The 27,155-nt window shown below is 43.2% G+C and overlaps 3 protein-coding genes across 4 annotated transcripts in view; 1 reads left to right on the top strand and 2 right to left on the bottom strand.

Moving 5' to 3' along the window:
* Window positions 1-12,660, bottom strand: part of LOC112266865 (gap junction delta-2 protein) — a 32,200-nt gene extending 19,540 nt beyond the window's left edge. The window contains exon 1 of the mRNA XM_024444752.2: window positions 11,473-12,660. Coding sequence (XP_024300520.1) covers window positions 11,473-11,543 — 71 coding nt within the window. The 5' untranslated portion in view covers window positions 11,544-12,660. The remainder of the gene's footprint in view (window positions 1-11,472) is intronic.
* Window positions 12,661-15,693: 3,033 nt separating this feature from the next.
* Window positions 15,694-23,646, bottom strand: LOC112266864 (ribosome biogenesis protein NOP53). 2 transcript variants are annotated; one of them, XM_024444750.2, is made up of 14 exons: window positions 23,441-23,646; window positions 22,835-22,914; window positions 20,457-20,743; window positions 19,868-19,944; window positions 19,670-19,766; window positions 18,944-19,143; window positions 18,795-18,850; window positions 18,545-18,640; window positions 18,296-18,397; window positions 18,043-18,186; window positions 17,766-17,941; window positions 17,369-17,435; window positions 17,044-17,120; window positions 15,694-16,445 (listed from the first exon to the last, which is right to left on the bottom strand). In XM_024444750.2, exons 3-14 carry the CDS (start codon window positions 20,660-20,662, stop codon window positions 16,385-16,387), a joined length of 1,359 nt encoding a protein of 452 aa, XP_024300518.2. In that variant the 5' UTR covers window positions 20,663-20,743; window positions 22,835-22,914; window positions 23,441-23,646; the 3' UTR covers window positions 15,694-16,384. The 2 variants fall into 2 exon arrangements, with proteins under 2 accessions (XP_024300518.2, XP_042153166.1); XM_042297232.1 differs by lacking the exons at window positions 22,835-22,914; window positions 23,441-23,646 and having other exon boundaries at window positions 20,457-20,756.
* Window positions 23,647-24,193: 547 nt separating this feature from the next.
* Window positions 24,194-27,024, top strand: LOC112266862 (histone H3.3A). Its single transcript, XM_024444747.2, has 4 exons — window positions 24,194-24,335; window positions 25,556-25,699; window positions 25,827-25,980; window positions 26,455-27,024. The coding sequence occupies exons 2-4, from the start codon at window positions 25,572-25,574 to the stop codon at window positions 26,581-26,583; spliced, it is 411 nt and encodes a 136-aa protein (XP_024300515.1). The 5' UTR covers window positions 24,194-24,335; window positions 25,556-25,571; the 3' UTR covers window positions 26,584-27,024.
* The last annotated feature ends 131 nt before the right edge of the window (window positions 27,025-27,155 follow it).

The following is a 27,155-nucleotide window of genomic DNA, read 5'->3' as shown; positions in this document are numbered from 1 at the left end:
TTCCATCTGGCCACTCTACCATAAAGGCCTGATTGGTGGAGTGCTGCAGAATTGGTTGTCCCCCTGGAAGGTTCTCCCATCTCCACAGAGGAACTCTGGAGTTTAGCTGTGCAGACAGCTCTAGGAAGAGTCTTGGTGGTTCCAAACTTTTTCCATTTAAGAATGATGGAGGCCACTGTGTTCTTGGGGACCGTCAATGCTGCAAAACTTTTTTTGTATCCTTCCCAAGATCTGGGATCCCGAGTGGCGCAGCCGTCGAAGGCACTGCATGTCAGTGCTAGAGGGGTCACTCCCGACCCTGGTTCGATTACAGGCTGTATCACAACCGGCCGTGATTGGGTGGTGCACAATTGGCCCAGCGTCGTCTGGGTTAGGGTTTGGCCGGGGTAGGCCGTCATTGTAAATAAGGATTTGTTCTTAACTGACTTGCCTAGTTAAATTTAAAAAATGTGCCTCGATACAATCCTGTTGCGGAGCTCTACGGATAATTCCTTCAACCTCATGGCTTGGTTTTTTCTCTAACATGCACTGTCAAATGTGGGACCTTATATAGACAGGTGTGTGCCATTCCAAATCATATTCATTCAATTGGATTTACCACAGGTGGACTCCAATCAAGTTATAGAAACATCTCATGGATGATCAATGGAAACAGGATGCACCTGAGCTCAATTTCGAGTCTCATAGCAAAGGGTCTGAATACCTCTGTAAATAAGGTATTTCAAAGTTTTAAAAAATGGTATTCATTTGCAAACCTTTCTAAAAACCTGTTTTCGCTTTGTCATTATGGGGTATTGTGTATAGATTGATAAGGGAAAAATAGAATTAAACCATTTTAAAATAAGGCTGTAACGTAACAAAATGTGGAAAAACTGAAGGGGTCTGAATACTTTCCGAATGCAGTGTATACATATATATATATATATATATATATATATATATATATATATATATATATATATATATAAAAATAATAGTGAAGACATCAAAACTATGAAATAACATATATGGAATCATGTAGTAACCACAGTGTTAAACAAATCAAAATATATTTTAGATTCTTCAAAGTTGTCACAACGCTATTATCAAGGAATAAGGTGGCTACTTTGAAGAATATAAAATATATTTTCATTTGTTCAACACTTTTTTGCTAACTACATGATTCCATGTGTTATTTCATAGTTTAGATGTCTTCACTATTATTCTACAATGTAGAAAATAGTCAAATAAACTAATAACACACAAACAATTATACGTTTTCATGTTATTGAACACACCGTGTTAACATTCACAGAGCAGGGTGGGGAAAGTATGTGAACCCTTGGATTTAATAACAGGTTGACTCTCCTTTGGCAGCAATAACCTCAAACAAACGTTTACTGTAGTTGCGGATCAGACCTGCACAAAGGTCAGGAGGGATTTTGGACCATTCCTATTTACAAAACAGTTTCAGATCAGCAATATTCTTGGGATGTCTGGTGTGAACTGCTCTCTGGAGGGCAGGCCACAGCATCTCAATCGGGTTGAGGTCAGGACTCTGACTGGGCCACTCCAGAAGGCTTATTTTTTTTCTGTTGTTGATTTACTTCTGTGTTTTGGGTCGTTGTCCTGTTGCGTCATCCAACTTCTGTTGAGCGTCAATTGGCAGACAGATAGCCTTACATTCTCCTGCAAAATGTCTTGATCAACTTGGGAATTAATTTTCCCGTCGATGATAGCAAGCTGTCCAGGCCCTGAGGCAGCCCCAAACCATGATGCTCCCTCCACCATAGTTTACAGTTGGGATTAGGTTTTGATGTTGGGGTGCTGTGCCTTTTTTCCCCCACACATAGTGTGGTTTGTTCCTTCCAAACAACTCAACTGTAGTTTAATATGTCCACAGAATATTTTGCCAGAAGCGCTGTGGAACATCTAAGTGCTCTTTTGCGAACTTCAGACGCGCAACAATGTTTTAATTGGACAGCAGTGGCTTCTTCCATGGTGTCCTCCCATGATCACCATTCCTGGTTAGTGTTTTACGTATATGGTACTCATCAACAGAGATGTTAGCATGTTCCAGAGATTTCTGTCTTTAGCTGACACTAGGATTCTTCTTAACCTCATTGAGCATTCTGCACTGTGCTCTTGCAGTCATCTTTGCAGGATGGCCACTCCTAGAGAGTAGCAACGGTGCTGAACTTTCTCCATTTATAAACAATTTGTCTTACCGTGGACTTATGAACATCAAGGCTTTTAGAGATACTTTTGTAACCCTTTCCAGTTTTATGCAAGTTAACAATTCTTAATCTTAATTTTGTTCGAGGCATGGTTCACATCAGGCAATGCTTTTTGTGAATAGAAAACTCAAATTCTTGAGTGTTTTTTATAGGGCAGGGCAGCTCTAACCAACATCTCCAATCTCGTCTCATTGATTGGACTCCAGGTTAGCTGACACCTGACTCTAATTAGCTTTTGGAGAAGTCATTAGCCTAGGAGGTCACACTTTTTCCAACCTACACTCACTGTGAATGTTTAAATTATGTATTTAATATAGACAAGAAAAATACAATAATGTGTGTGTTATTATTTGAAGCACACTGTGTTTGTCTGTTGTTGTGATTTAGATGAAGATCAGATCAAATTGTATGACTCATTTATGCAGAAATCCAGGTGATTCCAAAGGGTTCACATACTTTTCCTTGCCACTGTCTCTTTTAAAAATATATTTTCCTTTATTATGTTCCCCTAACTGTACCACCCATCCCCCTAATTGGAGTAAACTAACGGGCAACAATACTTAGGCTTCTACTTCCAGCTTATACATACTATATACATTTTACAGACATAATGTCTTTTTCTCTTCTTTTTTTATCCCATCCTTCAGCTACCCTCATCCCCTCCCATCTATCGCTGAAGACCATCCAGTTTTGCTTTCTAGCTGGCATATATTTTTGACTGTGCCGTTTCACAAAAATTCTGAACCAATTTTACGGACCCAGTATATTTTACATTAGTTAACTTGTTGTTTTTAGTCCCACCCTTCAGCTCCACTCAACCCCTCCCATCTATCTCTTAACACCATCCAGTTTTGATTTCTATTTGCCATATATTTTTCAACTGTGCTGTGATGTTTCACAAAAGTTCTGAACCTTTCCAGTTGCGTTTTATTGATGGCAATTTGATACCCTGACGAGATTCTGAGGCCCATTGTCGGGCCATTCATCCGCCGCCATCGCCTCATGTTTCAGAATGATGCATGGCCCCATGTCACAAGGATCTGTACACAATTCCTGGAAGCTGAAAATGTCCCAGTTCTTCCAGACATTGAGCATGTTTGGGATGCTCTGGATCAACGTGTAAGATGGCATGTTCTAGTTCCCGCCAATATCCAGCAACTTTTCACAGACATTGAAGATGAGTGGGACTACATTCCACAGGCCACAATCAATAGCCTGATCGACTCTATGCGAAGGAGATGTGTCGTTGCTGCATGAGGCAAGTGGTGGTCACACCAGATACTGACTGGTTTTCTGATCCACGCCCCTATCTTTTTTTTAAGGTATCTGTGACCAATATGCATATCTGTATTACCAGTCAATGTGAAATCTATAGATTAGGTCCTAATGAATTTATTTCAAAATATTGATTTCCTATATGAACTGTAACTCAGTAAAATGAACTGTAAAATCTTTTAAACTGTTGCATGTTCCATTTATATTCTTGTTCAGTGTAGTTTTTGGTTTAAAAAAAGACCAGGAATTCAGCTGGAAAAAATATGTAATTTAGGAAGTCTGTTCCCAAGTATTCCCACTAATAAAAAAAGAGACATATATATATATATATATATATATATATATATATATATATATATATATATATATATATATATATATATATAGTGTACAAATTCTCATTATTTTCCAGCCCTCCTACCATTCGCTCCGATCTAGTTGCCTACCCATGCTGTAAGGGGAATAAGCGACTGTAAACACTAGGGGCCAATGTATCTGAAATGAGGACGGTAATAAATAGACCTGTGTGGGACTCCGCAATGACATTACCCTGAGGCAAGGCACAGGGTATGCCATGCCATGTAGGCTTGCTCCTCTACCTACAGTGCCTTGCAAAAGTGTTCATATCCCTTGGTGTTTTTCCTATTTTGTTGCATTACAACCTGTAATTTAAATGGATTTTTATTTGGATTTCATATAATGGACATACACAAAATAGTCCAAATTCGTGAAGTGAAATGAAAAAAATAACTTGTTTCAAAAAATTATAAAAAATAAAAAACAGAAAAGTGGTGCGTGCTATGTACACTGCTCAAACACTTAAACAACACAATGTAACTCCAAGTCAATCACACTTCTGTGAAATCAAACTGTCCACTTAGGAAGTAACACTGATTGACAATAAATGTCACATGCTGTTGTGCAAATGGAATAGACAACAGGTGGAAATTATAGGCAATTAGCAAGACACCCCTAATAAAGGAGTAGTTCTGCAGGTGGTGACCACAGACCACTTCTCAGTTCCTATGCTTCCTGGCTGATGTTTTGGTCACTTTTGAATGCTGTCGGTGCTTTCACTCTAGTGGTAGCATGGGACAGAGTCTACAACCCACACAAGTGGCTCAGGTAGTGCAGCTCATCCAGGATGGCACATCAATGCGAGTTGTGGCAAGAAGGTTTGCTGTGTCTGTCAGCGTAGTGTCCAGAGCATGGAGGCGCTACCAGGAGACAGGTCAGTACATCAGGAGACGTGGAGGAGGCCGTAGGAGGGCAACAACCCAGCAGCAGGACCGCTACCTCCGCCTTTGTGCAAGGAGGAGCAGGAGGAGCACTGCCAGAGCCCTGCAAAATTACCTCCAGCAGGCCACAAATGTGCATGTGTCTGCTCAAACGGTCAGAAACAGACTCCATGAGGGTGGTATGAGGGTCCGACGTCCACAGGTGGGGGTTGTACTTACAGCCCAACACCGTGCAGGACGTTTGGCATTTGCCAGAGAACACCAAGATTGGCAAATTCGCCACCGGCGCCCTGTGCTCTTCACAGATGAAAGCAGGTTCACACTGAGCACATGTGACAGACGTGACAGAGTCTGGAGACGCCATGGAGAACGTTCTGCTGCCTGCAACATCCTCCAGCATGACCGGTTTGGCGGTGGGTCAGTCATGGTGTGGGGTGGCATTTCTTTGGGGGGCTGCACAGCCCTCCATGTGCTCGCCAGAGGTAGCCTGACAGCCATTAGGTACCGAGATGAGATCCTCAGACCCCTTGTGAGACCATATGCTGGTTCGGTTGGCCCTGGGTTCCTCCTAATGCAAGACAATGCTAGACCTCATGTGGCTGGAGTGTGTCAGCAGTTCCTGCAAGAGGAAAGCATTGATGCTATGGACTGGCCCGCCCGTTCCCCAGACCTGAATCCAATTGAGCACATCTGGGACATCATGTCTCGCTCCATCCACCAATGCCACGTTGCACCACAGACTGTCCAAGAGTTGGCGGATGCTTTAGTCCAGGTCTGGGAGGAGATCCCTCAGGAGACCATCCACCACCTCATCAGGAGCATGCCCAGGCGTTGTAGGGAGGTCATACAGGCACGTGGAGGCCACACACACTACTGAGCCTCATTTTGACTTGTTTTAAGGACATTACATCAAAGTTGGATCAGCCTGTAGTGTGGTTTTCCATTTTGAGTGTGACTCCAAATCCAGACCTCCATGGGTTGATACATTTGATTTCCATTGATAATGTTTGTGTGATTATGTTGTCAGCACATTCAACTATGTAAAGAAAAAAGTATTTTTTTTGGTTGTTGAATTTTTACCCCTTTTTCATGGTATCCAATTGTTTTAGTAGCTACTATCTTGTCTCATCACTACAACTCCGTACCGGCTCGGGAGAGACTAAGGTTGAAAGTCATGCGTCCTCCGATATACAACCCAACCAAGCCTCACTGCTTCTTAACACAGCGCGCATCCAACCCGGAAGCCAGCCGCACCAATGTGTCGGAGGAAACACATCGCGCACTGCGCCCGGCCCGCCGCAGGAGTCGCTGATGCACGATGAGACAAGGACATCCCTACCGGCCAAGCCCTCCCTAACCCGGACAACGCTGGGCCAATTGTGCGTCGCGACCAGTTACAATAGAGCCTGGGCGCAAACCCAGAGTCTCTGATGGCACAGCTGGTGCTGCAGTACAGCACCCTTTTTTAAACTTTTTTTTTAACCTTTATTTAACCAGGAAAGTCAGTTAAGAACAAATTCTTATTTTCAATGACAGCCTAGGAACAGTGGGTTAACTGCCTGTTCAGGGGCAGAACGACAGATTTGTACCTTGTCAGCTCGGGGGTTTGAACTTGCAACCTTCTGGTTACTAGTCCAACACTCTAACCACTAGGCTAGATCATTCAGATCTAGGATGTGTTATTTTATTGTTCCCTTCATTTTTTTGAGCAGTGTATTTGCTATGAAGCCACTAAATAAGATCTGGTGCAACCAATTACCTTCAGAAGTCACATAATTAGTTAAATAAAGTCCACCTGCGTGCAATCTAAGTGTCACATGATCTGTCACATGATCTCAGTATATATACACCTGTTCTGAAAGGCCCCAGAGTCTATAACACCATAAAGCAAGGGACACCACCAAGCAAGCAGCACCATGGAGACCAAGGAGCTCTCCAAACAGGTTAGGGACAAAGTTGTGGAGAAGTACAGATCAGGGTTGGGTTATAAAAAAATATCTGAAACTTTGAACATCCCACAGAGCACTATTAAATCCATTATTAAAAAATTGAAAGAATATGGCACCACAACAAACTTGCCAAGAGAGGGCCGCCCACCAAAACTCACGGACGAGGCACGGACGAGGCAGGGAGAGCATTAATCAGAGAGGCAACAAAGAGACCAAAGATAACCCTGAAGGAGCTGCAAAGCTCCCCAGCGGAGATTGGAGTATCTGTCCATAGGACCACTTTAAGCTGTACTCTCCACCAAGCTGGGCTTTATGGATTGACTTTGGGGGGTGTGAATAGTAATGCACGCTCAAGTTTTCTGTTTTTTTGTCTTATTTCTTGTTTCTTTCACAATAAAAAATATTTTGCATCTTCAAAGTGGTAGGCATGTTGTGTAAATCAAATGATTACAACCCCCCCAAAATCCATTTTAATACCAGGTTGTAAGAAAAGGAAAAATGCCAAGGGGGTGAGTACTTTCGCAAGGCACCGTATGGTAAGTATGGTAGACCCTGTTTCTGGAAGCCATCGTTTGGGCTGGTTGCTTCAGCGCAACTATGATTAGTAAGTAACTATAACAAATCCATCAGGTTAAAATATCATACTAATTGGTGTCCAACCACATGGTTTCCATCAGGTTTAACCTGACTGGAGCGTGGGTTCCCTCGCATGGGTTCCCTCGCATGGGTTCCCTCGCATGGGTTCCCTCGCATGTTCCATTACCTACTCCTTTATCTAAGTCTAACCCAACTCAAAATAATAAGTTAATCAAATTGTATCTAATTCAAAACAAGAGGTTTTACCAACTCCTACTCCCTTTGTCTGTTGCTGTCTACAATGTTTTCCCACCAACTGTCCATAGCGCTCATCAGTCATGAAGCTGGGTTATAGCCAAATCATTATGATCTCTGCCTGTTTTGAGGCTCTTCCTTCCAACAATGGGCATCAGTGTCGATCAAAGGTTGGTTCAATAGGAACCCTGGTATGTGGCCAGTGTTCAGACATGCTCTCTCCCTCTCCAGCCTGCCTATCAGTGGAAGGAAGCTACTATCTGAGCTCAGCCAGGAATTCTATTTCCAAGTGGACGACGTCTGATAAATCATACGCACACACACACTGTCTTGAGAAAGGAATGTGGCATCTCTCCTGCGTGTGTTAATGCTAATGTAATGAATGTGATTCATGTTGAAAAGCAGCCCGTGTGTTTTCGTATTGTCCTGAGGGAATGCACAGTGGCATCACCAGGGGGAATAAGGGAGCCATGATGCTTCCTTCCTTATTCCCTCGCATCTTCAGACAGTGACCAATGAGGTGCCCCAAACCACAGTATAAGGACCAATCAGGGACTTGTGCTCAGGGGAATTTCCAGTTTCCACAATGTTTCTAAACAGCAATGATGCCAAGGTCAGATGTCATGTCATGGAGAGCCATCACTGTCTACCGCGGCTGAACAATAGTGAAGGCAATTGCCAGATAACATGCCAGCTACTTACAGTACAATCTTAGAAAAAAGGGTTCCAAAGGGTTCTTCATTTGTCCCATAGGAGAACCCTTTTTGGTTCTAGGTAGAACCCTACCCAAAAGGGTTCTTCAAAGGTTTTTCCTATGGGGACAGGCAATGAACTCTTTTAGGTTCTAGATAGCACCTTTTTGTTCTAAGAGTGTAACAGTGGATGAAAAGCAAACATGACAAAATGAGTCAGCTACAAAACAGCTGCTTTAACTCAAACTCTAATACTCCTCTTGCTTATGTTTATATTATCATCTTACTCTTTCACACCATTGTCAGAGAGAGAGAGAGAGAGGACAGTTCTTACACTGATACTGTAACCATAGAAATAGAACTACTACAAGACACTAGAATGGGTAAATCAGAACATTACTTGAATATCGGATTAACATTCTAGTAATTACATTTCTATGACTGTAACCAGCCTCTGCAGACTGACGCGATGACGCCTGCCTCTGTCAGAGTGTGAATAACACTTTGCTCGCACTCCTTCTAGCGTTGGTGACTAATTCAGATGATCAGTGTGGATCATGAATGAGTAGGGGAGGTGTGATCCTTCATAGCACCACTACTGCTACCAGATACAGGTTGACTGGACTGTCTCCTAATGGAGGCACAGATCTGTGGAAGCCAGGGGTCAGGCAGCTTTGGCACTATGCATAATATACTGTAATTCTATAGCGCTAGTTCTGGAGGAACATTCATATAGACATAGCGATGGACACACGGATTATGATAGTGTTACGAATGTGTTATGAAGTCGTTATGTAGGTACCCTTCAAACAATGTGTCACCCTATAATGAATGTGCTGAATAGTTGATCATGTAATGTATACACTCAAAGTATCTACTCTTGTATGACAAATTATGGACAACTAGCTATAGGGCCCAGTACTGTATTATGAGGTAGCCTACAGTCGATATTGGATGTTGGTTTTAATCTCTCTTTCTCTCTAGGCTTACAGTAGATTTGGCAAGACATGATTTTGTGATGAGAAAACATCAACAATGACTGACAGTGACAGCTCTTTTGTACTTCGCTGTGCTGCAGTTGCACTTTTAAGCTTCCACTGCAATAGGACAACCAATGACATAAGAACCTTACAATTCATTTGTGATATAATTCAAAACATACACTACCGTTCAAAAGTTTGGGGTCACTTAGAAATGTCCTCGTTTTTGAAAGAAAAGCACATTTTGTGTCCGTTAAAATAACATCAAATTGATTAGAAATACAGTGTAGACATTGTTAATGTTGTAAATGACTACTGTAGCTGGAAACAGCTGATTTTTAATTGAATATTCATAGAGGCCCATTATCAGCAACCATTACTCCTGTGTTCCAATGGCATGCTGTGTTAGCTAATCCAAGTTTATCGTTTTAAAAGGCTAATTGATTGTTAGAAAACCCTTTTGCAATTATGTTAGCACAGCTGAAAACTGTTGTTCTGCTTAAAGAAGCAATAAAACTAGCCTTTAGACTAGTTGAGTATCTGAAGCATCAGCATTTGTGGGTTCGATTACAGGCTCAAAATGGCAAGAAACAAATAACTTTCTTCTGAAACTCATCAGTTTATTCTTGTTCTGAGAAATTAAGGCGATTCCTTGCGAGAGATTACCAAGAAAATGACAATCTCGTGGAACGCTGTGTAGTACTCCCTTTACAGAACAGCGCAAACTGGCTCTAACCAGAATAGAAACGGGAGTGGGAGGCCCCGGTGCACAACTGAGCAAGAGGACAAGTACACTAGAGTGTCTAGTTTGAGAAACAGACGCCTCACAAGTCCTCAACTGGCAGCTTCATTAAATAGTACCCGGAAAAAAAACACCAGTCTCAACATCAACAGTGAAGAGGCGACTCCGGGATGCTGGCCTTCTAGGCAGAGTGCCTCTGTCTAGTGTCTGTGTTCTTTTGCCCATCTTAATCTTTTCTTTTTATTGGCCAGTCTGAGATATTGCTTTTTCTTTGCAACTCCCGGAGTCGCCTCTTCACTGTTGACGTTGAGACTGGTTTCAGAAGAAAGTCTTTGTTTCTGGCCATATTGAGGCTGTAATTGAACCCACTAATGCTGATGCTCCAGATACTCAACTTGTCTAAAGAAGGTCAGTTTTATTGCTTTTTTAATCAGGACAACAGTTTTCAGTTGTGCTAACATAATTGCAAAATATTTTTCTAATGATCAATTAGCCTTTTGCCATATGTCAGGGAGGACCAGTGACCACACTGCCCATAATGAGGACACAGTCAACCCCACAGCCTTCTGTAGAGACTTCCCAGAAGACACCATAGCAAAGGAGACCACTTTCTGCTGCATGCAGCTCTGAGAAAACACGCTCTCTGATGCCTTCTACACTTAGGACATGACACGCTATCAGAAAAAGAGAAAGTGTGAGAGGGTGTGAGAGTGCAAGGGAGAGAGAGAGAGAGAGAGAGAGAGAGAGAGAGAGAATAAAGAGTGAGAGGGGAAAGTGAGAGGAATGGACTGGGTGAAAGTCAAATGAGGTCTCTGCATCCTCGTGCTGTTTCAAACTCTGACATCTGAAGCCCCTTGGACCAATGGCATCTCTCCTCTCCCCATTCTCCCCCATCCATTCTCCACTCCCTCCATCATACATCCCATCACTTTGTCCACAGGATTAAAACAAAGCCTCTCAGCTTCTGATCAGCCACTTTGGACAGGAAGCCACAGACTCAATCAGACCATATTTGCAACACATAGAGATGACACACAGAGGGGAAGGTTCATTGAGAGCCTCAAATTGACCATGCAGAAGAGAATATCCTTGCAATAAGCCCCCTATCCAATACCTAGCCTACAGTATATTCTAATCATCCCCATCAAAACTGATGGAGGATAGAGTGCCCTTTGCAGCCAACACCAGAGACATTTATTAACAATCTGCCCTTTTAAAATGGTCATGTAAGTTCTTATTTTTATATCATTTTAATGTTATGGCCAATGTGTTTGCGATTGAGCCTTCGGAATGGAATCCAAAGACAAAGTGAATGTGACATTAAAGCTTTTGAATGTAATGTAATTTAACCTCTAGATCAGGTCAATTCACATCTGGACTTTGAAGCCAGTTCCACTACTGATGTTCAATATTTCCCTCTAACCAGGGACTGATAATGACCTGGGACACCAGGGTGCAAATCATTATCAGGTAGAACACAACCGCAGTACTCTGGACCTGCAGGCTCAGATTTGAATACCTCTGCTCTAGATATCAGTATGCTGCTTACCTTCCGATCATGGTGGAATGCTGCTGGACGGCAGCCTCCAGAAGGCGCTCCAGGATGGTCCACTCCCCCATGATGGCCGTGGTTCCTCCTCTGGGTACAGGAAACCCGCTGTAGGCCCTCCTTCGGGGCTTCGAGGTGCCCTAGGCTCACCTTCGTCTGCCCACCGGAGGGGAAGCGAGAGTGCTGCTGCTGGGTGGGACTGGGGGCAGAGGGCGTCCTCTACTACAGCTCACTGGGCCCCCATGGCTGCCTGGTGGATATCCATGGACCCTGGCTCCACCCCCACCGCGCTGACCTGAGATGACTGGAACGGTGCTTCTTCTGTGTGCCGCCGTGCAGACGCGCGTGCACGTACAAGCACTGTATCTGGTGGCAGAGTTGGTGTCCCTGTTTTCACTAGTTCTGCCCTCACGTGGGTTCTCTCTCTCTGCGATCCTGCCCTCTAGGTGTACCTGGCCTTTCTACCTATCTCTGTCTCCAGCTGCTTTCACACACACACACACACACCTGCTCGCTACCACAACACACATAGAAGAGCCTCACACTCTCTCCCCAGCTGTCATAATCCCTCAGCCACTGTGCTGTGTCTGGTAAAACACAATGAAACCAGACTCACACACTAAACGCCCTGCCATGCACTGAGACTTACAGTGTGCAGGAACAGTGATCCATCGCACCCAGTCTCACAAGCACACTTCACGCTCACACGCTCGCACATTGTCCTCAACAGTCAAAGATCAGCTTCTCGCTCCACTCCTCCCTCATCCTCCTCTTCCCTCCCTCCACTGTCTCTCCTCCGTCCTCTCTCTCTCCTTCCCTGTGGCTAGTCTTGTGCTTCTCTGCCTCTCTCTCCACCTCTCCCGAACAAGCTGCTACCTACCGCTCTCCCTCCACATTGTCTAGTTTTCTGCTTCACCCTCCCTCTCTCATCTCTCCTCGTTCTGTTCACACTGTCAGCGGAGTAGTGTACCTCTCTCTCTCTCGTTTATCGCTCGCTCTCCCCCTCTCTCACTCTGGCAGAGAGTGAATAGCTGCTTCGCTTCTGCTCGTAAGGAACGCTCCCCACTGGTTTCTCTCAGCGTGCTAGAGGAATAATAGCTCTTCTTCTCCTCCTCCCTCCCTCAGCCTTCATCTTACTCCTCTCACAGTTTGACTTCACACTCTCTCCGTCTCCACCTGCCCACTCCCTCTCACTCTCTTACACTCTCGGTCTGTCTGCAGCCACCCGGTTTGCGCGTGTCCAGAGGATTAGAGAGGAATCATGGCTCTGCTCCTCCCTCCCTCCCTCCCTCCATTGCTCTGTTTATCCCCTCCTTTCTCATCTCTCATCTCTCACTGTTCCACTCCAAATACAACACAACTGACACACAAACCATTTTCCATTATCACTCTCTTCCAGGCTTGCCTTTCATCCATCCCTCCATTTCCCCCACCTCCTGGTGTGCCTGTTCTACCTCTCCTCTCACCTTCTGTGTGTACACAGAGCGTTCACATGGACAACTGTGTTTATTGGCACTGGCATGGTGTTGGGGGATGCAAATGTAGAAGACTTGTCGTGGTCACCTTTGCTGTTATGGTCACTCTCAAATGCACAAACACTTGCTAATTCTCTGGTGGAAGATGATATTCGACGTTTGGAGCAACGTGGGAAAAGTCTAATGCTGCATTGACTGTGTGAGCCTGTTGGATCTGGAGTGATTTACTCAGGTGATGCACCCCCGTCTTCAGGATCCAGACCCGTATCCTCCCAGATGAATACAGCCGTGGGACTGACTTGTAAAAGCTACTGTATTGTACACAGTTCATATCACTGTTACCCATCCTCTCACGTTCAAGAAAGCATCCACTGTGAGGTTCAGGTGAAGACCATAAATATCTCCCAAGAGGGTCTTTGACATAATCATGTCCTGAATGAGTGACCTATGGCCAGTACCTGTGCAGTCAGTAGGGGAGGGGATGAGGTACTCACCTTCACTATTCGTGTGTATTTGAGAAAGGACAGCTCGAAGACTGGTATATAAGGACTATAGGTGAGAGGACTGATGGTTGCTGACTCAGCACATCGATGTGCTCAGGGAGCCGCGTCGAGACACACTATAATGAAGTGATGCAGGTGAGCAGTGAGAGCGTTCATAGTGTGTAACGCTCTGCTCCACTCACGGCACACCACTGTCATCTACCTCATGCTAATGCAATCTGACTCCATCAACGGCTCGCACATGTATGTGGTGAGGGAGAATAGGAGATAAACATGAAAACCATCGCTCTCAGACACACACGTAAATCTATACACTCAGAATGACTGAAGGTCATGGTGAACCAAGATGGCTGGTAGCATCGATAGATTAAACGAGAACATTATTGTCCATTGCGTTGTGAAATAGCCATACCATAGGTATGGTTTACTACAGGCACAGTCTCAGAGGCACCAGTGTGTTGAGTGTAACTACTGTGGGTAGGGGCAGGGCGATGTGGGCACCGGAGGTTGCCTGGCTGGAAGGCACAGGGATTAGCGTTGTGGGGAGGGATCAGAGGCGGGTGGTGGGCCACTCTTTAGGTAAAAGATTACATTTGCACCCCGATTAAGGGATAAGCAGCTTTGTCGGAGCTCCAGGCACCCACGGGACCTGGGGATACTTCCATACTGCCTGGGGTAATTAAGGTTTATGTAATTAAGGTTTAAGGTCTCCCCTCCCTGTCGGTGTCCTCCTCCTCCCCAACTCCATATTAATGCCCATGATTTTGGAATGAGATGTTCAACGAGCCTGGTGTCCACATACTTTTGGCCATGTAGTCTACATTATATGGACTCCGTGTAAAATAATAGTGGCGGACATGATTTTTTAATGACTACCCCTTCCTCTGTCCACCATACATCTGTAAGGTCCCTCAGTCAAGCATTGAATTTCAAGCAGATTCAAGTACCAAGACCAGGGACCTTTTTGACAGCCTCAAAGATGGGCAGTGATTGGTAGATGGGTAACAATAAATCAGACATTGAATATCTCTAAGATATTAATTATCAAGTTAATATTCCTTCCTGTCAAGTTAATAATTCTGCTATGGGTGATGTATTAAACCACCCCGACACAAAGATGCAGTCGTCCTTTTGAACTGAGCTGCAGGACAGGAAGGAAACTGCTTAGGGATGTCACCATGATGCCATTGGTGATTTTAAAAGTTGGCTGTGATGGAAGAAAACTGAGAATGGATCAACATGTGACTCTACAATAATGACCAAAATGACAGTGAAAACTATACATAATAAAAAAGATTCCAAAACATATATATGCATGCAACAAGTCACTAAATACTGACAACAAAAACAGCAAAGGAATACTCTTTTTGGCCTAAATGCAAATTCAACACATTACTGAATAACTGCCTCCTTATTTTCAAGCATGGTGGTGGCTGCATCATGGTATGAGTATGATTGACATAGGCAAAGACTGGGGAGTTTTTCAGGATGAAAAGAAACGGGATGGAGCTCAGCACAGGCAAAATCATAAAGGAAAACCTGCTTCACACCAGACACTGGGAGATAAATTCACCTTTCAGCGCGACAACCTACAACACAAATCTACACAGGAGTTGCTGACCAAGACAGTGAATGTTTGTGGCCAGGTTACAGTTGGCTTAAATCTGCTTGAAAATCAATGGCAAGACTTCAATTTTGTAGTCAGGAATTGTGAAAAGAACAGTCAAATATCTTAAGAGACTTTCCCAAAACTCACAGCTGTAATTGCCATTAAAGTGTTAACATGTATTGACTGAGGGTGATGAATACTTAAAGGTAGTGTTATTTTCCATGAATCTTAAAAAATATAATCTCATCCACTTTTACAGTATTTTGTGTAGACAATGGACAAATATGTACAATAAAATCCATTTGAATCTCACTATGTAACACAAAATGTGAAGAAATCCAAGGGCCGTGTACTTTCTATAGGCACTGAATAATACATTTGAGACACTATTTTCGCAAAGGTCACACGACCACTAAGATATTTCTATATACCACAAGCACCATGGATACACTATGTAAACTAGACCCTTTAAACATTGTAGAAATATTTTTGTAAGCAATGTATTGTGTTTTTAAGCTGTTGAATAGACTTCTGGTGACAAATTCAAATTTCATCTGGAGACTTATGCTTGTGGTCTTGAGACAATTTTAAGAAATCGTATGAAACTTCTTTGCAATCATACTAGACACCTTAATAATGCATGACTTATTTATTGAGAAGCACAAACAGATTTAAATAGCATAATCAGAGTAAAAATAAAAACAATTTCATTAATTAACTTGCTTTAATGAAATCAAGTCAGATTACAGCAAATCAAGTGATTTTGTACACAACAGATATAACTGAAAGAATGTACCCAAGTCCACATGTTGACAAGTGGCTTTAAACGTTTTTCTTCCATTAACAGCCTTGTTATTCACTCAGGAATCCACTCCTAATGAGGGCATTAATCTTGGTTTTGCAAGAACAAAAGACAAGATCACCAACTGGGAGAGAGGGACAGGAGAGAGCCCCCTTTCTGAAGCCTTTAACATTCCCAACTGATGCCGACAGACCCAGAATCAGTGTATTTAAATATCCAAATGCATTAGAACTGACCCTGAATCTGACGGGCGCCATCTGGATTGGGCTGGTGCGTGAAAATAACAATGCACAGCAAATAATGTTCCAAATCGTGGTGACTTGGATCTTCAACATTTTCCAACAACACAGATTTAAAAGGGTGGCAAATCCATCACTGACTTAAAATGGGCTGAGTTGATTGGAGACATTTGAGGGGGCAAATAGTAGCTCTTTGGCTGGCTGTCGCCCAGTGGCGGTGGGTGAGGCTGTGTTGTGAGTGACATCACAGTCCTGAACAGTTCCATAGGTTGGTTGTTTGGTCTCTAGGTGATCTCCCTGAAGGCCCTCTTCTCAACATACTTCACCTTGTGTCTCCTCTTGAACCTGCGGGAGGAGGCGGAGCACACAATCAAAGCACTTCAATGGCTTTATCAAATCAAGACTATATTCTCTTGTATAGTAAAGACAAAAGGAGATGTGGAGGGGAAACAGCACATTGCCCTCAGTTCCCAGGAGGCTGTTTACACAACAGCTCCCTGAGTTCCATGATTGTCTTCACATTTCCGTGGAAATACTGTGAGCGCAAGGATGGGTTCATCACCGGACATAGTCATGCTTATTAAGCTGACAACCAAAAGAGAGGTATACTACAACGCATGTTAGCCAGCTAACTTTGATAAAACAACAAAAGTAACTATTTTCTGGTTCATTAAGACAGCTAAATGTGTGTTTGGTTGTTGGGTCAATTAGACCAAGCCAATTTAAAGCTCATCTAAAAAAAAAAGTTAATTCACAATATTATGGGCTAACGCATAGATCCTGCTTTGTAGTATACCTCTCTGGAAACAGACAATAATACAAACAAATCTAGAATGTTCTACTATGAAAGTTATGAGTTAATGACATGCACAAACTACTATGTATAAATATATACCTGACATGAGATGCTGTTTGTTTTACAGAAAGGGAGAGAATAACTTACTTGGCTCGTTCTCTGGGCTCAATCATGTTCCTCTTTTGCATACTCTTGAAGCGGTCCTTGAGGACACTGCCCTCTGGCTGCAGGACACATAATTACATGTGGAGAAGGGAAACATGTCAGTACACATCCGTAAATCCATATAAATAAATAGTGCTCTGATGAAGGACCTTGCTCCAAAACGGGTCAGCATGTGACATGATTGTGAATTAAGTTGCTATGCTGTAACTTTTTCAGCATTTCAGTTCCACACACATGTACATGGGTTCAAAAGGTCAGCCCAGTGTGAATGCATTGTAGACGATGAGAGGGATGGTCAGTCACAAACCTTGAGTGTCCGCAGGGATCCAGGAATCTCATCACTCAGCTGGATCTCTAGATCCTGAGCCTGGAACCTGGGGAGATATGTGGGGGCTAAGTTCAGACAGAGTATGGAGATCACAGAGAGGACAACTGCACAGACGAAACTCACACTAAGGGGAAAGCAGCACTATGGAAATCAGGCTAAATTATTTGGTTTGGAATGGGGTATAGGTTTTTCTGGAGCCCATTGTTATTGAAATGTCTACGGCTTCTTCCAGTTCATACTAGGATGCGTTTTACCTGCTTTTAAAATTGGCCAGGAAACTCTATGGAGGACCTGTTGCATCTCGCCCTAGATATAAATTGTAATAAACAACCAAGATGGTAGATGAGAATAGTGGCATTCTTGTGGAGGTACTGACTTGAGTCTGCCGAGACGTCGGGGCATGGACTTCTCTGCCTCCTGGTTGGCCTTCCGCTGGGCCACCCTCTCTCTGGTCCGCTGCTCCCGCCTCTTCAGGGTCGCCTGGATGGAGCGCAGCTGGAAGAGCTGCTGCTTCTTGTCAGTGAACACCCTTGCCGCCTGCTTCTGTTGTGACTGAACAGCAAAAGAGACACCGTCGGTCAGATCCTAAGCTAGCACATGGAGGGGAAAGGCTAGAGCACATTAGGGGGAAAAGGCTTTGTAGTCTTGCATGCCTTTATCTTGTCGGCTCGCTCTCTCTTCCTTTCTTTCTCTGTCTTTTTCTCCTGCTGCAAGCCACCACGAATAGAAACAACATCATCCTCCTCCTCCTCTTCCTCCTCCACTAACCCTTCCACTAGTTCCTGGAAGACTGTCTCCTGCAGAGAAACAACAGAAGAAGGTCAGGCAAAATGGAGCCGAAGGACCACATACAGGTCTGAATTGTGTAATGATGAACAGTGGGTGGGGGGGGTTCTGTTGTCGTACCTCAGTGGCAGTATCCTCTCGTTTGACAGCCAGCTGTCTCTCTATTCTCAGCTCCGCTCTCTCCCTCGTCACCTCCACCTCATGGGCCTCTAGTAACAAGGCCTGGGAGAAAAAGGTCAGCACTTCAATACATCAACCACGGCATTACTCAACATGAAGAGACAGAACACCACACACACATCATGGGAGCAGAAGCATTGATAAGTTGGCATTGGCATTTAAAATCACTGTTTACGTGTATTAAGTTACCTGATGGGAGAAGAAGTCTGGGTTATAGGAGCCTCCAGGGGCTATGACCTCCACTGCCGGGAGAATAGAGGGCTTTGCGTTGAGCTTCTCTGGTCGCTAAGAATGAACAAGACAGCGTTTAAAACTTAAATACAGTAAGACAGTAAATATACAAACACTCCTATTTGCCTAAGTATCCCTTTTCACGATACAGCACATACAATACTGAGAGACTATAAACTTTAAGGCAGTGACAATGCTGCAGTCTCACCTTCACACGCCGTTTCCCCGTTTGCTCAAGGTAGTAAGGATCTGCGGTCTCTTTGGCTGCAATATGAATAAAATGTGGTCACAAACACTGACAGAAGAACTCCAACTATTTATTTGACTTAGTTTAGCATTTTGAATAGCCAAACTTACCCTCTCCTCCCCACAAGTCATAATAGGGTCTGTCTGGGAAGTTGTTGGCTGCCGTCTTTGCCTTTGACGTTTTAGTTGCCGGTCTGCGGTTCAAGAGCCGTTTCTGTCTCCGTGGCAACACACCCATGGCCGCCAATTTCTCGGCATTCTCTGCAATGCGGCGGAGTTTCTTTGCGTTTGGTTGCTGGTAGGCCAAAACACTGGGGGAGAGAGGGAACTGAATTTTAAATAGTGTCCTAGACTTCAGTGTGTACAATCACATCTTATTATGAGAAATAAGCTAACCAGAATACACTTGTGTACTTATCAAAATACAGCCTTGCTGCATGACTCCAGTTTACAAAGTAGGGGAAAATCTGCGTAGTATTAGTTTGTGCACATTAGCAAAACCTTTCGCAACAGAAAACAAAAACAAGTATTTCTTATTGGACAAGTTCAGGTAGTACCTTTCCCGTTTGTTTCCATTTCTTTACTAGTAAATACGACCCAGTAGAGGGGAAACAGCACATTGCCCTCAGTTCCCAGGAGGCTGTTCACACAACAGCTCCCTGAGTTCCATGATTGTCTTCACATTCCCAAGGAAATACTGTGAGCGCAAGGATGGGTTCATCATTGGACACTGTGCCATGCGCAAGCTGACTGAACCGGGCCAAACCATCTCCAGCTAAGGGCCAGGGAAGGATGGGGGTGAGAGGGCAATTGACAGGGTATATCAGAGAAACTCACTCTTTAGGCGGAGGGACAAGGGAGTCATGCTGCAGGATCAGGTCTATCCTCAGGGGCCGTGACTTTGACTTCTTCCCCTTCTTTCTCTCTTGGACTTCTAGCAGACACAGAAAACACAAACTTCAGTGATTTGACACTCCAAACATTAACAAAGTTGAAGCGGAAAATATATTTGAAGTAAACAATGATATTGCTTACCTGGCAGGACACTTTTTTTCTGCTCTCCGATGTCCACAAAGAACAGGCTATCATCTGGCTTCTCGGATATCAGTCCTCTGTCGAATAAAACATTTAAAAAAAAGTTTAACCAGGTAATTCAATTTGAATCAAAATGTAGCCACGGCATAAAGCATGTGTTAAACTCTAAATATAGCTAGCTAACGTTAAGTAACGTTACATAAAAGCAGCCGAATCATAACGTTACTAGTAAACAGAAACGATTCAGTTTAGGTGTGTTGCTCAAGGTTGGATAATTATGAGGGTGATTATAGTTTGGAACGTAAGTAGGACATTGTTTTTTTAAACATGTAGTTATCTAGCCAACTCCCTTGGTTAACCAGCTTAGCTTGCTTGCTAATTAGAATAAACAACCCAACGTGTACATTAGCATTGTAAGGTACAACTTCCATTTCTGCAAGATGTTGACCTGGACTGATTGACATGCAAACCTAGCTTGCTAGAATAATCAGATGTTTGATAATGTCGCAATACCTGCTAAATATACGCTTATTAGCAGGTAATAAAAGCTAGCAAGACAGCTAGCTCTGTTGGCAAACATGCTGCTCACCCTGTAGCTCTTTCCTGAAGTCTCACGTCATCCAAAAACTCTTCAACATCTTGAATATCACTGTGTTTGTTCCAATTCTTTTTCTTATTCTTATTCACACGCTTCCTCCGGCCACTGTTCAAGTCATCTGATTCGGCCGACGATTTAAAAGATATGAATCCTGGCTGCAACGCTGCCACGCGTTTGAGTCTCTTAACCGCCGCCATGATGGATCAGCCTTCTTTTCTTTGATGAGGTTTAACGGCAGTTGGTATCCAATAAATGTTGCATTACCGCCACCTACTAGACTGGAGTATAACTCCCTTAAACCTTGCTTGAAAAAAATACTAAATAAATAAATAAATACATACAACAAATACCCTACCATCTAACACTACTAAAAACATAATAATAATAATGTCTAAATAAACTACCATACTCCACTATTTAAATCTATTTAGTCCTACTTCAGGCCAACAGCCTGAAAGGATGGGACACCACCACTTAACAAACCCTGTAACTCTTCTGATGTCAAGTCTCCAACACCCAAATACTTATCTGCAGCTGACACCACAACCTTTATTTTCTTGGACTTACATTCCATCCCTGCAGTACAGTTGCTAACCATTGCCATAAATGCCAAAAATCCAATCTTACTGAAACGTATATCACTTGTTGGTTTATCCCTCTGTACTGGTACAGATCTACAACTCACACCACTCTTCTCAGGATCCCTCCCCCTTGACCCATCTTCCTCTACTTTCTTCACTGCCTCAGCATATGACAACTTCTGCACTACTCTAACCTTGGAAACCTCAACCTGCCTCTCTCGCACAGGACATTACTGATCCCCTGCCCAATGGGCACCCCTACAATTAACACATTCCACTACTTTCCCCAATGCTACGTATTCCTTTCTCGCATGCCCTTCTGCACACTTCTCACACCTAGGACCCTCCCTCCTACACACCGATGCCACATGCCCAATGCCCATTGACACCTGTAACAACGTAAAGTATTCGGGACAATAGCTCGTAACATCACTTTGTCGGAAAAAGACTCAACATCAAAACTCAAAAGAACAGACAATGACTCTTCTGTTCCTCCACTCACGCCACTGTCTGCATCACACCAAACAATGAGCAACACAAACACCGGGAATCTTCCCCTTCAGTTGGTCAGCTTTCAGATTTACCACTACCCCATTAAATCACTCCTTTCAATGGCGCCCTGTTCTTGAGTGCAAAACAATTCCCATCTCTTGCCCCCATTCACTTAACACAGAGCACCTGCTCCCTCTGACCAGCAGAAACACATACAATTATCACCAGACCACTTCTGGTTACATTCACCGATTCCACAGCACCCAACTCTGTTTTCACCTGCCCTGAGACCAAAAATGGATCTGCCAATAGGCAAGGGTCCACGTTTTCCAAAAACATCACTCCTACTGTCACAGACTCATCTTTATCCTGACCCTCAGTGCAAGCCTCAGGCTCCGAGAACTTCACCACACCTACCACATCCAACGTTATGGTGCATTACCGCCAGCTACTGTACTGGAGTGTTCGGCCAGAAACAGGCATTCACTAAATCCTACCTGCCAGATCCGTTGCTCTTAAAAAAGACAACAAAATATTTGAGACGATATCTAATGACGTTCTACTCAATATACACTTTAAACTAAATTTCCTGTATCAATTTCTCCCTCAAATTAGATCTGAGCCTCTCTCTTTCCCTCTGATACTGCCCACATGGTAGCAATATATGCTCCACGGTCTCGTGTTTCCTGGCAATAATCACACTTTCCTGTTGGATGATTTCCTCCCACATTTAAGGATTTATTCAACTGGCTGTGTCCCACCCTTAATCTTTTAAAAAATAGCATCCTCTCTTCTGTCCCTTCCTGCCGTGGGTTTATAGTACCTCATAAAGCAGGCCCGGTCTGCTACGTGACCTAAAGGACTGGAGACTCCTTAGCACTGCACATGAATCAGAGCGAATAACTACTCTGTCTGTCTTGACTTCCTCCACCCACTGCAAGGCCAACAGTATGGCCATCAGCTCTGCCATTTATACAGCCAGATGATCTGTAATGCGTTTCCTGACTCTCACCCCCACATTCCTGCACTGCAAATGCTGACCCAGAACGTCATGTCCTCAGATCTTTTGAACCATCTGTGTATATGGCAACAAAATCCTGATGCACTGTATCCAGACGTCCATTAAACAAATCAGATGGATCAACACCCTCCCTATCTTTCTGTAGTCTCTCCAACGCTTCTAGATCAACTACTGGAGGCGGGAGTAGCCATGGTGCATTTACAGGAATAGCTACCGTTGGACTAAACTCCCTTCCATACAGTCCTATCTCCTTCGCCTGGGTATTACACACTCACCCAAAGCTTGTGTTCTGTCTTCGCTCATGTTCCCAGCATGCCTGTAAAATCCCTTTTGCAGGATGAGACACCCCATGTCCCTGTAGGGTGAGACAATAATTCATTGCCAGCTGCTGTCTCCTAATCTGCAATGGCATATATCCCCCATCTCCACCTGTAGTGCAGCCTCTGGGAGATATCCGAAAGGCCCCACTACATATTCTGAGTCCTTGTCCCTGTATGGCATCTAGCCTTTCCAATGATGTCGGGGCTGTCGAACCATACGCTATGCTACCATAGTCTATTACAGATCGGATCAATGCAACATACATGGTCCTCAATGAGGAACGCCCAGCTCCCCAATCCTTCCCCGCTGCTCGACACCACCATACACTTCCCTATTTGCTTCCCTCTGCGCCATGTCCTTACAGTACACCAACAAGCTCCCATCTCTTAATACATTAGCATTACAACTTCCCCAATCAACTCCTTTATCACAGCCGTCAACCTTATCGGACTCATCTCCCCAACTCCTCTGTCCTCCCTAAACTTCAGAACCACTTTATGTTCCTCCTGACCTCCATGCTCCATACTTGCTTCGCTTTCTTCTCCATCACTATCTCTTACCATATCTCACCCAGTCTCAGCATAGCGGTGCCAACTGCCGCCACACCGAGTAAAGTTTGATTGTTTGTTAATCAAAGATTAACCACTAGACACCGCTTTCAGCCTCTCTGGCCAAATCTACTACCAGAGCAGTACCCGTGAGTTCAACGAGCGTCTGCGTAGCCCTCCGACGTCTCTAGTCCATGCTCTGCTGGATCAGCTGTAGAATGTTTTTTCTTTTGAGGTTCAGCATGAGCTGATGGGCCTCTATCGCCACCTCAAGGAGGGATTGTGTAAAAACCACCCCTGGAAATAAGATATTTGTAGGCCCAAAATGTATAAAATGAAGATTTTTGCTATGTATTTTTGCTAGGTATTTTAATACTTTTGTGATTTAAAACTTGTTTATAATACTAAAGCAATGTTTGTCACAATACACAAACCTTCCAAGAAATGTCATCTGAGAATCTAAGTTGTTTGATTTCTTACATTAACAAATTTGGTAACAGAAATCCAGTAATTGCTAATTTTGTAAGTATAAACATTTTGTCTCGTGCACTCACGTGGAATCACGTGTCCCATAAAACACCTTCAATTATTCCATAAATGTCATACATTTAAATGGTCAATATCTGCCAATGCAATAAATAGACATTTTAAAAACATCGCACATTATGTAGTATATCACGCTTTTCTGAATGTATTGATCATATTTTTCAGTTAAGATGATTGATAATTGATTGAATGGGTCAATTGATAAACGTGTAGAAAAGTTGGTCTCTCTTGTCGCAGCAGATGCATTGTGGGTAACCTGCCATTTTAACCCAATATAGGACTCCATTCTGTTGTGGGAACAACGCAATAAATAAGGACACGAGACCAGTTTCACATTTAAACATTAGCTGTTGTATCAAAGGTAAGTGTCGTGTTTGAAATATATTTTTTTAATTGTGTATTTGTGAATTTTCACTTTTTTTGTTCTTTCGATAGTATCTTTTTGCAACTAAATCCGCGATCATAGGGAAACCCAAGCTCGACGACCGAAAAAGCAAGCTATTATCTGCTTGTAGTAACTAGAGACCAAAGCATTCCTGTCGAATTTGACACGGTTATGCACCGGTTCTGAGTGATCTTCTGAGTACTGAACTTTTTCAATCGATTCCTAGTGGTGTTTAGAACAATCTTCAATGTGTTTGTTAGTATAAAGCGGCAATGTCATCGTTTAAACGTCGTTTTAATTGTCACCCTCTTGTAAAACACATTCGAATTTTCCTTCCCGTTAGTACGTTCCTGTTACAGCAGCCATCGTCTCCAATGCGTAAGAGGCGGGGACCTATTTGGTGAAAAACATTGCTCATTGGCGAACAAGGAAGAAAATCCCGCCCATCTGATCACTAAACAAGTCCCGATTGGTAGTTGTATGAAACCGTTACGCTCTAATTCGCTCAATTTGATGTTCATCTTTGCGTAATTGAGCCACAGATTTAGATACAATCCGTGTTGTAAACAAATATCAAATTGTAAGCATGTTGATTGGTAGGTTACTTTAAGTGGTATCGGCTACTAGTTACCTGTCAAATTGTACTCTAATATAATTTTTGGATTAACCAGTACTAACGTAATCTGATTACTTCCTTTTACATTTGGATTAATTTTCTTTTAGAATCGTTAGACAAAAGTTCCATCGAACGCTTTGTGTCATTCTAGTGGTCTCTACTTGTGATCAGGTGGAACAAATTTAAACTTGTCTTTTTCCAATGATGAATTGAGTCTGAGATTAGAAAAGTGGTTATGTATTTTGTCATAACAGTATGTCTAAATGTAACCGTCTTGTTTTTCAAAAGTATCTAATCGGATGACAATATTTTTGCTACGGTAACATTAGTTAACTTTGTAATCAGATGACATCTAACAGATTAATCCAAACCCCATTGATTGGATAGTGTATCCAATCATTAATAGACCAAACAATGCACTTTTTTTATGGGTTCATAGAGCTGAAATGTGTCTCACCTAAAATCAAATGCTTCATGAAAGCTTGGCATTTATCAGGCTAACATGGTTTTACACTGCAATTTGATATCTAGTTGGTTACACTTCCATTAACATTCCTTTCTCAACTTTGCCTTTATTCAGGTAATTTGTAGGAGCCATGGCCCGTACCAAGCAGACAGCCCGTAAATCTACTGGAGGCAAAGCCCCACGTAAGCAGCTGGCCACCAAAGCTGCCCGCAAGAGTGCCCCTTCTACTGGTGGGGTCAAGAAGCCCCATCGCTACAGGTGATGGAGAGTGATGAAATGCATAGTGCCTGAACAGCCTTTCACCCACCTAGTGTCGTGGTCTCCTTTAATAATTGTGTAGATGGAGTAAAGGACCACAGTGGTTAATTACTGTGTTTTACTCCAGGCCTGGTACTGTGGCCCTGCGTGAGATCCGTAGGTACCAGAAGTCCACTGAGCTGCTGATCCGCAAGCTGCCCTTCCAGCGCCTGGTGAGAGAAATCGCTCAGGACTTCAAGACTGACCTGCGTTTCCAGAGTGCAGCCATTGGAGCCCTGCAGGTCAGGGTTTATGATTTCTGTTAACCTGCCAAATAACACTAAAACTAGACCTATCGGGAATCTGTACACTCAAAGGGAAACTTCATAATTTTGGCAATGACGCCCTTTATCATCTTTTGCTGAGTCGGCTGAACTACTGAATGCCATATGTCTGTCCAGTATGAAGAAAGTTAGTTAGGTTTGCGAGCTAATGCTAGTTAGTATTAGCACAATGACAAAGCCTATGGGTATCTGCTAGCATGCTCAAAGATTTAAACTTTTAGTCATTGCACTAATGCTAGTTAGCATTGGCTCAAACTTTCTTCATACTGACTCAGGGGAAGTAAATAAAGAGCCTGATTGCCAAAATCCCAAAGTATCCCTTAAAAGGTGGTGACCTACTGGCAGTCATCTCCCCAAATGTTCAAAGAATTCATTGGTCCATACCAAGAGAGCTTATGCATGTCAGCTGAATTCAACTTTTTTTGTCTGCAGGAGGCCAGCGAGGCTTACCTGGTTGGTCTGTTTGAAGACACCAACCTGTGCGCCATCCACGCCAAGCGTGTCACCATCATGCCCAAAGACATCCAGCTGGCCCGTCGTATCCGTGGGGAGCGTGCTTAGACGCCTCCCTTTTATTATTTTTTTATACCTCAGTCTGTCTTTTCCTCCCTTCCCACTTATCCTTATAAGGAGCTTGATTTGAGTAATGATGTGACACAAGTAAACTGTAGTCTTGTCCCCCTTAGTTCTCTTAGCAGCAGACTTTTAGGGTACTTTGTATCTGTTTTGAAGCTGATCTGAGTCACACCTTTGTGTATGCAACTCGGCACAGCAAAGGGTGCATGCATGAAGCATCTTGGGCAAGCATTTCCCCCTCCTACTATTACATCATGACAGGGTTGGTTTTCTAATTGGTAAACATGTGGTGTTTTTACATGTACCCTTTATTATAATTTTTTTTACAACTAGTGTTTCTACTGTTTACATGATACATTTACAAATGGTTAATTGTGTTCTGAAATTGATCAATAAAAATATGACTTTGCATGATTCAAAATATTGCATAGGCCTATGTAGCACAATGTTTATGTATTTCTCTAATGCTTTTATCCAGGTAATATTTTAGTTCCTTTCTCAGGTTGATGCCCTTTTCACACTGATTTTTTTTTTTTTTTTTACATTTTTAAGCAGAC

The sequence above is a fragment of the Oncorhynchus tshawytscha genome, linkage group LG14 (genome assembly GCF_018296145.1).
Source record: "Oncorhynchus tshawytscha isolate Ot180627B linkage group LG14, Otsh_v2.0, whole genome shotgun sequence".
NCBI lineage: Eukaryota > Metazoa > Chordata > Actinopteri > Salmoniformes > Salmonidae > Oncorhynchus > Oncorhynchus tshawytscha.
Note: the sequence above shows the minus strand (reverse complement) of the source record. Positions and strands in the feature narration are given on the sequence as shown.

Coding starts and splice junctions, on each gene's coding strand:
- LOC112266864 (XM_024444750.2), bottom strand. CDS start 20,662: ATGGCGGCGGTTAAGAGACTCAAACGCGTGGCAGCGTTGCAGCCAGGA. Junction 19,144..19,669: donor CTTGTCCCTCCGCCTAAAGA/GTGAGTTTCTCT, acceptor TCTCTCCCCCAG/TGTTTTGGCCTACCAGCAAC. Junction 18,187..18,295: donor GAGAGGATACTGCCACTGAG/GTACGACAACAG, acceptor GTTTCTCTGCAG/GAGACAGTCTTCCAGGAACT.
- LOC112266862 (XM_024444747.2), top strand. CDS start 25,572: ATGGCCCGTACCAAGCAGACAGCCCGTAAATCTACTGGAGGCAAAGCC. Junction 25,700..25,826: donor AAGAAGCCCCATCGCTACAG/GTGATGGAGAGT, acceptor GTTTTACTCCAG/GCCTGGTACTGTGGCCCTGC. Junction 25,981..26,454: donor CAGCCATTGGAGCCCTGCAG/GTCAGGGTTTAT, acceptor TTTTGTCTGCAG/GAGGCCAGCGAGGCTTACCT.